This window comes from Suricata suricatta, chromosome 16 (assembly GCF_006229205.1).
Source record: "Suricata suricatta isolate VVHF042 chromosome 16, meerkat_22Aug2017_6uvM2_HiC, whole genome shotgun sequence".
NCBI classification, from domain to species: domain Eukaryota; kingdom Metazoa; phylum Chordata; class Mammalia; order Carnivora; family Herpestidae; genus Suricata; species Suricata suricatta.
In genome coordinates, this window is record NC_043715.1 from 18,516,845 (window position 1) to 18,530,253 (window position 13,409).

The 13,409-nt window shown below is 44.7% G+C and overlaps 1 protein-coding gene across 1 annotated transcript; it reads right to left on the bottom strand.

Annotated features, from left to right (window-relative positions):
• Window positions 1-123: 123 nt before the first annotated feature.
• On the bottom strand, window positions 124-13,355 carry LOC115281181. The gene is given in 5 exon segments (XM_029926507.1): window positions 124-519; window positions 2,622-2,674; window positions 2,677-2,719; window positions 9,328-9,486; window positions 12,635-13,355. Coding segments are annotated over 5 exon segments (885 nt in total). The 5' UTR covers window positions 12,992-13,355; the 3' UTR covers window positions 124-246.
• Between the last annotated feature and the right edge of the window lie 54 nt (window positions 13,356-13,409).

Genomic DNA, 13,409 nt, shown 5'->3' on the forward strand with positions numbered 1-13,409 from the left:
CGCGTCCTAGGGCAGCCTCATCCCGCGCCGCGCAGGCGCAGCGGCCTCAGGAAAACGAAACTTGAGTTTTACACAAGGCAACACGAGGAGGCAGAAATGTTCCCGATTTAGCAGCTCTGAATTTATGATCGCATGTGGGCCGGAATGGGTGACAGCATATGCAAGCTCAGTGGTGGGATTACTCGGAGGGATGAGGTACGGATGCTTATGTCCGCAAGGATGCCCCTTTGAAAGGTGCAGCCTCGGTCAAGGGTGGCGCTGAGAATATCCATGAAGATGACCCCGTGGGCACCGCGAAAATGCCCGGGGGGAGGTGCGGACTGGGCTGGTTTGGCGGCCCGGCTTGGCTGCTGGCGCTGGCGCAAGTTCTGTTGCGGGTGCCTGTGCGGTGGGCCCCAGGGGCCGGAAGACGTAGGTTTCAAGTTCGATTCCCAGGACTCTTTTCACTGTATCTCTCATCAATTTGGTGACCATAATCCCATCGAAGATACACACGATTGCCGCTGTGAGACACAGGAACTGTCAGACACAAGACCATGTACGGGAAGGAAAAGCTGGGTTATTTTGCAGCTTAACAGCAACCTGTCTTCCTTATCCCATCCCACGCGGGGGCTGCCGGTGGCCTCTTGGCCCTGCACTACCTTCTTGGTGGCTGCTCTGCTGGCTGCTGCGGCACATTGTGCTATTCCCAGAGAAAAGGTTTTGGAAATGGTGGGGTTTGCTGCCAGTAATGACCTCGCCTGATGCCTGAGGCACCAGGAAAGAACCAGAGAAGATTATTGGCCCTAGGGAGGCTCCAGATAGGGATGGGGTCCTGAGAAGGACCTTTAGTGGGAAGGACTCCTGGGCTATGTTTGAAAAAGGCAGGAAGGAGTTCCTAAATGGACCAGCTGGGAGGAAGAGAACTTCAGATACTGGACAGGGGTCTCCAAGGACTGTAGTGCCCTGATACCTGTGGAGCTGGTGAGGGAGGAGGCAGTTGAGGCTAGAAGTGCAGAATATGGGACTTTATCCAGACATCAGGTCCAGAGTCAGAAAGCCTGCTTGCCATAGCCATGAGGTGAATCAGACTGGAGGCAAGGAAACCAGTGGGGTGTGGTTGGGGGCTCCTGCTATTCAGGTAAGAATTGAGGGAGACCAGAGTATGGGAGCCCCTGGCAGGTAGGAGAAGGCTTGGTGGCCGAGTTAGCAGATGGGGACCAGCAGCCCATAGCAAACACTCAAGATTCTAGATGCTCCCCAAATCCTGCCTGCTCCAGATATTTTCCCTTAGCATCGCTTAATCTTTGGCTGCTTCAATGATTTTTTTTCCTTTTTTTTTTTAATTTATTTTTTTCATTGAACTTTTCCTAGGTAGGTCTTGCTCCAGCTAATCTGTGGGCTCCCACAGGGAAAAGGGACTCTATCCCCAATCTGGGCCTGGCACAGTCCAATGGGACTGACAGATATTTACTGATTATGGGTGAATGCAAAGAACTCAAACTTCTTTATCTGGATTAATTTCTGTTCCCAGTACTTAACTTCTTGAACCAAAGTCTCACCTCTTCCATTCCCACCCTCCATCTTCAAAGCATTTAGTCTGCCATTTCCTGTGCTCTTTATTTGATGAAGATTTGAGTCTGTTTGTCCCAGCCTTGTGTCCCAGGGCAAGGTATTTAACCCCAGTTCTCATATCTGTAAAAATGAGAATTGTAAAGATTAAATCAGACCATGCCTGGCCGTGTGTGGGGCACATGCTGGGAGCTAGCTTCCTTCCTTGCTGAATAGGCTGGGCCATTCACTTTTAACACTGTGGTTTTGTTTTTCTATTCATGTGTTTTTCTTTTCATGTGCTTAAAAAACTTTTTTTAATGCTTGTTTGTTTTTTGAGAGAGAGAGTGAGAAGGAATGCAAGCAGGGTAGGGGTAGAGAGAGCAGGAGAGAGAATCCCAAGCAGGCTTGCACTGACATTGCAGAGCCTGACACGGGGCTCGATCCCACCAGCTGTGAGGTCATGACCTGAGCAGAGATCAAGAGTCAGACGCTTAACCCACTAAGCCATCCAGGCACCCCTCATGTACTTTTTAAAAATACAATTCTCTAGTCCAAAAAATTCAAGGTTCTATTTATAGACAAGAACACCTTGTTGCAATATTTAAAAAAAAAATAGTGTGTATGATTCTCAAAAGGGGAGTTTGTACCTGTTTGGAGAATGAGTATTGGAATGAAGATTTTCATGAGCTTAGAATTTTTTTTTAATTTTTTAAAATGTTTTATTTATTTTTAATACAGAGAGAGAGCATGAGAGGGGGAGGGGCAGAGAGAGAAGGAGACACAGAACTGGAAGCAGGCTCCAGGCTCTGAGCTAGCTGTCAGCACAGAGCCTGACGCGGGGCTCCAACCCACGAACGTGAGATCTGACCTGAGCCGAAGTCGGAGACTTAACCGACTGAGCCACCCAGGCGCCCCATGAGCTTAGAATTTATGCAACTTCACATCTTCTGAAGAAGTAAGTGCAAGAAAGAGAAGGGGTGGTGGTAGGGATGTTATTGTGTAAATGACATAATGATGGTCTGTCAGTTTCCCTTTGCAAAGAATTTTGAAATACTTATCTAAATGTGGTCATGAAGGCTTCAACTTACCCCTCCAACATAGAATAAGTGCCTTCTTTGCATTTCTTGCATCACCGAGATGACAATATTAAGAGGAACCCAGCTGTAATGAAACTGTTGATAAGATCCTGTAATACAGAATTTGAAAACTCAACTTTACATGAAAATGTGATTTCACAAAATACTTAAGTTGGCCAATTACCCATCTAAGGATGGATGCCTTTTTAAAACTTTACCTTTGATTAATATTAAGAGGAACCATTAGCAGCATAGTTCTTATATCTTCCAAGATATGAGTTTATGTGATTTTAAAGTCCTAGATAGGACTTTGTCAGCAGAAATGGGTTTAGTTTCATTAAAGAATGCCATTAAAAAAAAAAAAAGCTGACAGCTTTCCCATCATGTTCTTAATGGGCACAGGAAAATGAGCATGAAAATAACCTAGAGGTATGGGGACCTACCCAGATTGGACTTCCATAAATATGATTTTTAAAAAACGTGTATTTTAACCTAATGTAAATTCGGCATTTTGTTCCACAATACATTTTTAACATAAAAATTAAAATTTAGATTAGCACTTTACTCATTTAATTGCACTCCCAAATCTGCAGGTAGAACCAATACTCTGGAAGTTGGGTCTTATTTATTCTGTAGGTTCCTAGATCCCAAGAAGGAAGGAACCCGTCTGAGGAGCAGGCTTGGTATTCTCGAGTGAATGTCTGTACTATTGACTTGTGCTCTTTTCCTACGAAATGGCCAGAACTGAGTGTGCCCTGGCATTTATAAGCTGTCTTTGTCCTTCCTTCTGGATTTCAGTACGGAGTTCTTTAATTGCAAGCCCAATCTACTGCTTTGTGTGCTAAATAAAGTGTGAGGATGAGTAGATGGAGGCCACCCATGAGGATAAGCAGAGGCTGGACTGGTAAAATGAAGCAATAATGGAAAAGTGGGTGTGCAACGTGTCAGTGGCACTAAGTATGGGGAGGGCCAAAAGCCTGGGGTAGAGCCATGATATGGCCGTGATATATAATCTAATCAAAACATTTTAAGTCCTTGAGTCTTGATGTCTTGACTTGGTAGCGTCAGTCTGTCTGGTGCACCTGCCCAAATACAGCAAGGAGCCTCGGCATCATGTATAGAATAGAATAAATAAAATTATAAATGGCTCTAACAGAGCTCTTCAGTGTGCCACATGTTTGCCATTCATTAACTCACTTAACCCTCGAAACACGCTCCGAAGTCAGTATTGTTATGATCTCTATTTTAAGAGGACATAGCAGAGTCTGAGAGAGGTTTATTCCATTGCCTAAGATTGGATATCTGTCAAGGAACTCCCTATTGTCTCACTATTGCCTCCATCAGAGACACTCAAATAAGAAGGAAATTAACTACTATCTCCCCCCTCACCCGCCCCCCAGTCGGAAGTGCAGCATCCGTCTCGGGCATTTTCTGCAGATAATGGGTCACAGAGGATGAACATGGTATGGGGCATGCAAGGTGGGAATGAGTTTTGTCGATGAATTCTTCTCCCCGGTCAGTTCCTAGGTATGTGATCTGGGGCATGTTTGATCATCCCTCTCTGTCAACATGCTCAATTTTAATATGGGGATAATGATTGGGATTTGTTGGATTGATCTGAGGATTAAATGGGGTAATGAATCTGAAAATACCAGATGACAAATGCCTGACATCTAGTGGGTCGTGAGAGTTCATTATAATATGGATTTATGATATTTGCCTTCAAAATGTACACAGTTGATAAAGTTTCTGCAAACCTCAGATGTTCTTTCTGTTGGGACTGCTGAGCAAGGAGCCCTACCCCTATCATGGAATATGACTCCCTCTTCGAGGGGCGCTAATTATTTGGGTACCTGGTGGGTAACACTGAACAGGGGACAAGGAGCAGGGATGGTGAGGGTCAGAAGTCAGTTCCAGCTGGGTTCCGTGGGCTGAATGAGAGGACTGCCCAGAGTGGGGCAGGTACACTGGTTTACAGTTTTGCAAGAACTTTAGTGCTTTAGGATTGTCTAACCCAAGCTATTGAAAAATGTGAACTAAGATTTTTACAACTAAGAGGCAGAGTGTAAACTTTTTAAAATTAAACTTTAAAAAATTAACTAGCTGTGGTCATAGACCATTGAGAATTTAGTTGAAAGCAAATGAATAATGATAATACTAATAAATCAAATGCAGATTAGGCTTCGCTAGCCAATCGTTGACTCCTGTCATAATTCCAGTCTCCTCATTGGAATACTCGATGTTAGTTTAGTCTGTCCTTACTCTCGTTTACTCTGGTCCTTGCTTACAAGGAAGTGCTCCCCCAAACTGTCCTTTGGCACTAATATTTGCCTTATTTCTAACATTTCTTTTATAGCTCACATTTCTGGAACACTCCCTGTGTGTTACAGAGTGTGCCAAGGTGTTAATCTCATTTGGTTCTCACAACAAACTCTCATTATCCCCAGTTTACAGATGGCTAAGCAATGTGCTTGGGGTTGCTCACCCAGCAAGTGGCTAGGACCCTCTGCAGCCTGACCTGAGTATCCAGGGGCCTTCTCTGGACTAACCCCCCTTTTCCCTTTTGTCTTAGACACATCATTGTTGTTGGCCTCATCTCTGTTGGGGGGAGTGGGGGGGGGGAGAGAAAGAAAAAGAGAGAGCGATGTTCTCCCTGTTGGAGTAAAATTGCATCTAAGCCTTTTCACATGCAGGAGGACTCTGGTTTCCCCCTGAATGCTATCTTTACTCATCTTTTCTTTCCCCCTTGACTAAATACCCTACTGACTCAAGGAGCCTTCTCTGACTAAAATGATAGATTTGTTACTCGACGATTATTTTTCCATAAAGCTCCCAAATTGCTGAGATAAACAAAACTGTGGAGAAGTATAACTGGGCAAGAAAGAGACGCTTTTAATGGTGAATGCTTATTTTTAAAAATCACTGCGGGGCGCCTGGATGGCTCAGTAGGTTGAGCGTTGGCTTTGGCTTGGGTCATGATCTCGCGGTTCATGGGTTCGAGCCTCGTGTGGGGCTCTGTGCTGACCACTGGCTCAGAGCCTGGAGCCTGCTTTGGATTCTGTGTCTCCCTCTCTCTTTGGCCCTCCCCTACTTGGACTGTCTCTGTCTCTCAAAAATAAATAAAAGACATAAAAAATTATTAAAAATCACTGCACATTAGGAAAAAAATTTGAACACTGACAATTTGTTTCATAAAATACTGTATTTTAACAAGAATTTGTATATAATAAACATTGTAAGTATTCAAATATCTGCAACTTCTGTTGATTCCATTTGTGCCTGGAATTCTCCAAACACATGGTGTCACCTGACCAGAAACCACCAGAACTGTGCTTTCTAATTAATCTTATCTGAAGGGGACATTCTAAAGCTGATGCTTCCTAATTTTTAATGTAACGATATTGCTGGTAGTTTTGGAATCATCACTTCTATAGAGTTTTAGTTTATTATGTTCTTTTCTTTTTTAATTGCTTTTTAGTGTCAAAAACATCTGCTTGACCAGAACTCGGTTTCTCTGACCATACTGGATAATATTTTTTATAATGTAGAAGTGTTAAAAATATGGGCAGCTCAGAAGATAATTACAGTTTATACTTTTCTTGTGTGTGTTGACAGATGATGCTAGATTAGTGGGTAAAATTGATGAAGTCTAAACATGAAAACATGAAACCCTGTGGGTGGGGCGAGGAAGGCTGTATTCTCACTAGCTCCGATGAAGACCCGTGATACTAAGTCAGGGAGGCTGAGAGGTGAGGCCCTTGGGTGTCAGGTCACTGGCATAGCCTTCACAGAAGCAGGAAGACGCAGCTGAGACTGGCCACAAGCCCAGGCCACGTCATCTCTTCAGAGAAGGAGGCGTTGCCAAAATACACCCCCAGAATCCACAGATCTCAGTCTGTGTGTGAGGCCAGTACTCTTGATGCTACCCTGCTGAACATCTGAAGTCCTGATTTAGGAAACGTTTTCTCTGCTGGGATTTTCATCAGTAGCCCTTTACCAAACAAGAATGGGAATAGAGGAATAAGGAACTCTATACTCCTGTGAGCCTTTAAGGAAATCACCACTTGTAATCAGTGCTACTTACCCTAATCCTATGCCTTGGGGGCACCAAACCCTCTTGCTAGGAAAGCAGGACTTAAAGAAGTGGCGCTGTGCTTGCCGGATCCCTCTAGTGTGTGCGCGGGCCTTTGAGCCTATTCGGAGCCCTGACACAGGTTCAGCGCGAAATAAGGCGTGTGTTCTCTGCTTCCCACACTGACCTTTCCATAAGGTCCCAAGGGACTTCTTCAGCTTGATGCCAACACGTCTCCAAGTCCACCTACTCTGAAGTGACAAGGAGTTCTCTCCTCGGCACCAAACCGGTGTTTGATTTGTGCTGCCCCTAAACCAGCACAGTGCCACAGTTTTTTGAACAGTCTCATATGTACACGTCCTTCATCTTACAGAATCTGAAAGGGAAGATAAGAGAAGGGACAGGATAGAAGACAGTTTGGATCCTGTTTTGATGAGTCTTTGAAAAAACCTTCTAAGTCCCTTAGATCACACACCATCTGACCAACTATGTTGGGTAGTATGTGGCGGCTTAGCATGTGCACTGTCGGTCGCTGGAACATTAGAATAGCTGAGCAACCTACTTAGTTTCCCCAACCGTGAAGCCGCTGGGAGCTTGCCAGACATGTTTGTGTGTTCTTCCAGACTCTGGCTCGTGTACTGGTAGATAGTAGTAAGGAAAAGGCAGGGGCTTTGAATCACACTTTGCGCTCCCATAGTCATCTAAAGAAAAAAGAATGTTCTGACCCAAGGACAGAGGTAGCAAAAGGGGGCCTGGCTTTATCAGTTGACCAAAGGCCTGCAGTTCTACAAAAGCTGGCCTGAGCCATCGGTGACGACTGTAGGACAGCTCCTCTCCCAGGACCTTCTTGGCTTATTCTTAGGAGCCCCCAGTTGTTGGCTTCGCTTGAGGCGCTTCCTAGACACTCCCCCTGGACACTGCAGCAAAGCACGGTGCCCTGAGGCTCCCTCCAGGTCTGCAGCCAGGCCGGTTCTCCGAGGGCTCCGGTCCTGCTGACCGCAGCTGCTGCCCCTGGGGCTGTGCAGCCCTCAGTCACCTACCTTTAGGGACCTGTACCCACCCCTCAGGATAGTCAGTTCACCTCCAGCTCCACATTTTAAGGAAACCATGAGGAAACATGGAGACAATACAGAGAACATAAAATTTAGAGACTCCGAGGGCGACAACAGTGAAGGGGGGAGGGAGATAGAGAGCCCGTTGTAAGGAAACCATCTGGGTGAAAGCCAGGCCTGAGCCAGACAGGCTGGGCTCAAATCTGAGTTTCCACCTGAGTGCATATTGTCACCGGCCACTTAATCTAGTTTTCGCATCTGTGAAATAGGGAGTGGGGGCACCTACAGCCTCACTGGGTGGTTGTGAGGATTAAATAAGGTAACACGTATGACAAAGTATCTGGCACATGGTATGTGCTCGAAAGAGTTCATTTGCCTTCCCTTCTGGAAAATCTCCATGGGCAGAGATTTTCCTTTCCCTTCAGAAACCTCTCTATTGTTACTGCTCTCCATAGCTAAGAGGGCCTCCCGTATGTCCGGATAGAGTTGCTCATGTTTTGCTTTGTCTGCTTCCTGTTGCTCTGCACTCTGTGGGATAAAGAGAGGCCAGCAGCCTTTTCAGAAAATCCCTCACATCTTGAAGGAAATATTTTGAGTTGTAGCTCAATAGCAACCAATCCTACCCTAAGGTTAGAAAAAGGTGCTATAAGGAAGTGGGATGTGGGAGAGGCCTGAGCTCTGAGTTAGGATTTCACGGTACAAGATAAAATGCTAAAGACCATCCAACTACTTTATGAGGTCTGATGGACACTCTGCAGGTGAATGTGCACTTTGTGCTGAGCGTTGTGCTGTTTGTTTCAGACACATTTGAGTATCACAGAACGCTGGGAGGGAGTGACTGTGATCCCTTTTTTCCTTCGCTGATTTCCTAGATGGGGAAACTGAGGCTAAAGTTCCCACAGTTTGGAAGATGCCCACATCTTCCTGTATCTAGACACCAGTGTAGTTCTTCTCTAGTCCTCGAGGATGCAGAATCTCAGGCTCCACTAGAAATAGGATTTATCTGAGACCTGAGGGGTTAGCTTCAGGAAGTTTTCTCTTGGTAAAGAATATGAAATTCTGGAAAAAGCTACTGAAGAAGGCAACACAATCGGATGGCATTATATGGTACCCCTTTGGGAGTGTGGACCCTTCATACCCATGAAGAGACGGACTCCTACAATCCTTCAGGGTACGCATGACAAGTTTCTACAACTTCTTGCTTTTGCAGGGGGAAATGTCTAGAATTTGTTAGCGTAGTTGCTGTTTGGAAAGTAGCAGCATCTATGTTTTACAAGCAATAGACGAGAAGTGTGTTTACCCCCTGAATGTGCGAATTGAAATTTTCTTTAGGACAAGCTGCAGACTACCATGTGGTCATTGCCTTAACGAGATGGAAGCAGGCGCGTGTGTGCGTGGTGCCGTAGACGGAGGGTCCAAGGAGTCTTGCCGGGTGTTAGGCTAGTTTCTCCCCTGCCACCAGGGCAAACACCCTGTCGTAGCCCAGTTCTGTCCTTGTGCAGAGAGATAGCGCTTTTGTTTTCACTTGAGGAGAGACGTTACTCTGGGACAGAGGGCAAAGCTTACGTTCGAATTACAAAAATGAACACTTAACAAGTAAGGACCAATCTAAACAAATCAGCAGGTGGTGAAGGGTTAGCAGATATGTTGTAATAAAAAAAAGAACGATGCAGATTTCCAGAACTGTGATGGCTATATGCGGGTCGTGGGCTTTAGCAGTGGTGAAACAAGCTAATGCTCCTATGATTAGACCCTGTAATAAAGAAAAGGATTTGTTTTCATGTACACAGGCTATTAAAAAACAAAGCAAACCCATAAACTGTTAGAAGGTAAATCTGACTATATGGCAATTGCCTGTATTATTTTGTACATACATTTTATTTGTGAAATTTCTCATATTTTCAAGAACTAAAATAATACATGGAAATAATAAAAATGCATTTAAGTATAGAAGAATAAAAAAATAACACCCATCTCTTCTTCCTCAACATACCCTAGTCTATTTCCTTTTTTTTTTTTTATGTTTATTTATCATTAGGAGGGAGAGACAGAGGGCGAGTGGGGGAGAGAAAGGGAGACAGAGAATCAGAAGCATGCTCCAGGCTCTGAACTGTCAGCACAAAGCCCAATGCAGGGCTCAAACTCATGAACCATGAGATCATGACCTGAGCCAGAGTCAGATGCTTTACGCTAACCAGGCATCCCTATTTCCTTAAAAGTAACAGGTGTTCACAGTGTTTATTTCATACTGGAAAGAACATACTGGAAAGTACATGCAAGTAGAGTAAATCTATGCTGATTTGGTAGAGTGAGGTAAACCCCAGTTTTCTTTCAAAGAGTTGTTGATTATCCTGACATCATTTATTGGGAAACACCAGTATTTTCCCTGCTCATCTGAAATCCAACCTTTATCATCTACTAAATTCTCATATGTATTTGGATCTATTTGAGACTATCCTTTCCTACTGAGTTGCCGATTTCTTCTCTAGTACTTTTGAAATTACAGGAAATTCATCTTACATTGTTGTCCGACCTGGTCCCCCTTTCAGCACTCATTCTTGGATTGTTTCTATCTCCCATGTCTGTCTTGGTCAAGTTCCCCACACTAAGCCTATGGTTTTGTTGTTGTTGTCGTTGGTGGTGGTGGTGGTGGTTTTCCTTTCTTTCTTTCTGTTTTTTTTTTTTTTTTAAGAGAGAAAGAGAGAAAGATCAAGAGCAAGGGTGAGGGGCAGAGGAAGAGAGACTCTTAAGCAGGTTCCACACTCAGCATGGAGCCAGATGCGGGCCTTGATCTCACAACCCTGTGATCATGATCTGAGCCAAAAGTGAGAATTGGATGTTCAAAGGACTGAGCCACTCAGGTGCCCCATAAACCTGTTGACTTTTTTTTTTTTTTTTGAGAGAGAGAGAGAGAGAGAAGGGCACAAGTGAGTGAGAGGGAGAGAGAGAGAATTCTATGAGTGGCAGAGGGAGAGAGGGCACAAGTGAGCAACAGTCAGTGAGAGAGAGTGGGAAAGAGAATCCCATGAAGGGCAGGGAGAGAGAGAGAGGGAGAGAGAGAGAGAGAGAGAGAGAGAGAGAGACAGACAGACAGACAGACAGACAGAAGTGGAGCTTATGCTCAGCCAGGCTTGAGCTCATGAACCGTGAAATCATGCCCTGAGCTGAAGTCAAATACTTAACTGACTGAGCCACCCAGGCACCGATGCCTGTTGGTATTTTGTGATTTCATTTAACTTATAATTTGGAAAGATTAAAAAATTTACTCTTCTATTCAAGGATAAAGTATGTCTTCCCAATTATTTTAGTGGTTTAAAAATATTTCTGAGTCTTTCTTCATATAGGTCTTTCAAATGTACTTCATTTAATCTTAGATATTTTATCATTTTTATTGCTTTTGTAAAGAGAAATATTTTCTTCTATTTTAAGAAGTATCTTGTTATAAATTGTTTCCCAGTTGATTTTGAGTTCTTCAGTATACAGTGATATCAGCTGAAAAAATGATGTATTTTGCCTCTTCTTTTCAACTGTTCTTTATTTTTCCTGCCTAATTGTGGTGATTAGCAGTTCCAGAAAAAAATGAATACCAGTATTGATGAGGGGATTCTCTTTGTTCCTTATTTAATGGGAATATGTGTGATGTCTAATTATATATGATGCTGACCTTAGGGTTTATTTTTATAGTCTTTATAAAATATCTATGCGTTCCTATCCTTTAGGGGTCCCTTTTTTTTTTTTTTGCTATCAGAAATAAATGTTGAATTTTGTCAAATGTGTTCTTTTCCTTATTTGATATAATCTAATTTGTTCTCCTTTTACCTGTTATATGTTGGGTTAGTTTAATGGAGTCCTAATACTGAATCATTATAGTGTATTTTAAAAAGTACTTATGAATATTTTCTGCTAATACATTGATAGTTGTTCTTGTTGCTTTGATACTAGTGAGATTTCTAATTTCCTTTTTCTGATTGGGCAGGTTTTGATATCAGTGTTCCATTACTTTTTTTTTTTTGAGAGAGAGAGTATGAATGAGAAAGGGCAGAGGGAGAAAGAATCTGAAGCAGGCCCCACACAGAGTGTGGGGCTCCATTCGGGGCATGATCCCACGACCCTGGGATCCTGACCTGAGCCAAAGTCATGAGTTGGATCTTAACCAGCCACTTACGTGCCCCGGTGTTGTATACAACTTTGACAAAACAATTCAGAAGGGCTTCTTTCCTTTTCCATATTTTGAAAAAGTTTTAGTAGTATCAGAATTACATTCCATGAAAGTTTGAAAGAGTTAATGGTGTGAAAGAGTCTGGTCCTGATCTGTTTTGAAAGATACTCATGTGATTAGTTCTTATCATCTTCAGTGTTCATATTGGTCTGGTTAGGTTTTTCTCTATTCTGGGGTCACTTTTGGTAATTATGTTTTCCTAGAAATCCAACTATTTCATTCCTTTAGTCATTTATTTGTTTGGCAACGTAATCTTGGGTATCCTCTGAGGTTTTTCATCCTTTGTGATTGTTTTCCCTGTCTGGTTTCTAACTTTAAATAAAGGTCCTCTCTTCACATCCCCCCCCCCCCCCCATTATACTGGCCATTGGTGTATTGATTTTGGTCAATTCTATTAGTTTCGTTTGCTAATTTATACATTTCTGATATTATCTTCACTGCTTCCCTCATTCCCTTTGTGAGGGAAAACCTGAGGAATATAAAACAGGGAAAACAGCACTGATTTAGTAATAAGGGTTGAGTGAGAGGAGGGGAGAGCAAGGGGAGAAGGGGAGGGAATGTAGGGCGAAGCAAAGGTGGCCGGCAAAGGGAAGTAGGGAAGCTTTCCGAGGGCAGGGGCGGCACCCTCGGGGAATCACTCCCTGAGGCGCACCCACCGTTGTCACCAGCTCTCTCTGCTCACCAGCCGCAGGATCTTCAACACTTCCGTGGGCAACAAGAAAACATGCTTGAAGCTGTCCCTGAATTTGAGCAGGACTTTGGCCCGTTGGTCAGCATGCTTCTGGATGGCGGCCTTGCCCCCTGCGCTCTGGGTCATCTGCAGTTGCTTTCCCAGGGGTGTCTGGGAGACTGCAGGCTGCAGTGCATTGGGTGCTGGAGGCCCCGAGCGGGAGGCGTGCACCCCAGCTGCAGATTGCCCTGGGTGTCCTGTGGGCTGCTGTTGTTGCAAGTCCCCTGAGGGTGCTCTGGTGTTTGGGGCATTCTTAGTGGTCCCCGAGCCTGACTTTGTCAGGCTGGCCCTGCTGTTCCGAGTCTGCATGGCGGCGGCGGCCAGGCTGTACCCTGGGAACCAGTGTCGTGCCCCACGGCCACTGGCTGCCTATCCCTTGCGCGCACCCAGCTCTCACTGCCCACGGACAGACCGAGCCCTCCAGCCACCCTCGCTGCCACCTGGGTCCTGATGCCACTGCCTAGCCTAGGAACTCACAATCCCTGCAATCCCACGTGTCCGTGCTGCCAGCCAGCCGGGAAGGGGGCTCTGGAGACCATTTACGGGCGGTCCGGGTGCGGTCTTCTATGCCACCCCGGCGCCGGAGCAGGAACACCCATTCCGATCAGGTCCTGGTGCTCCCAGGGCTCCCTTGGACGTTACAGTATGGGTGAGCGCTGGGCAGAGTTCCTACATCTCTTCTTCCACCTCCCATATTGAGATTAAAGTGAGAACAACTGCAGAAAAG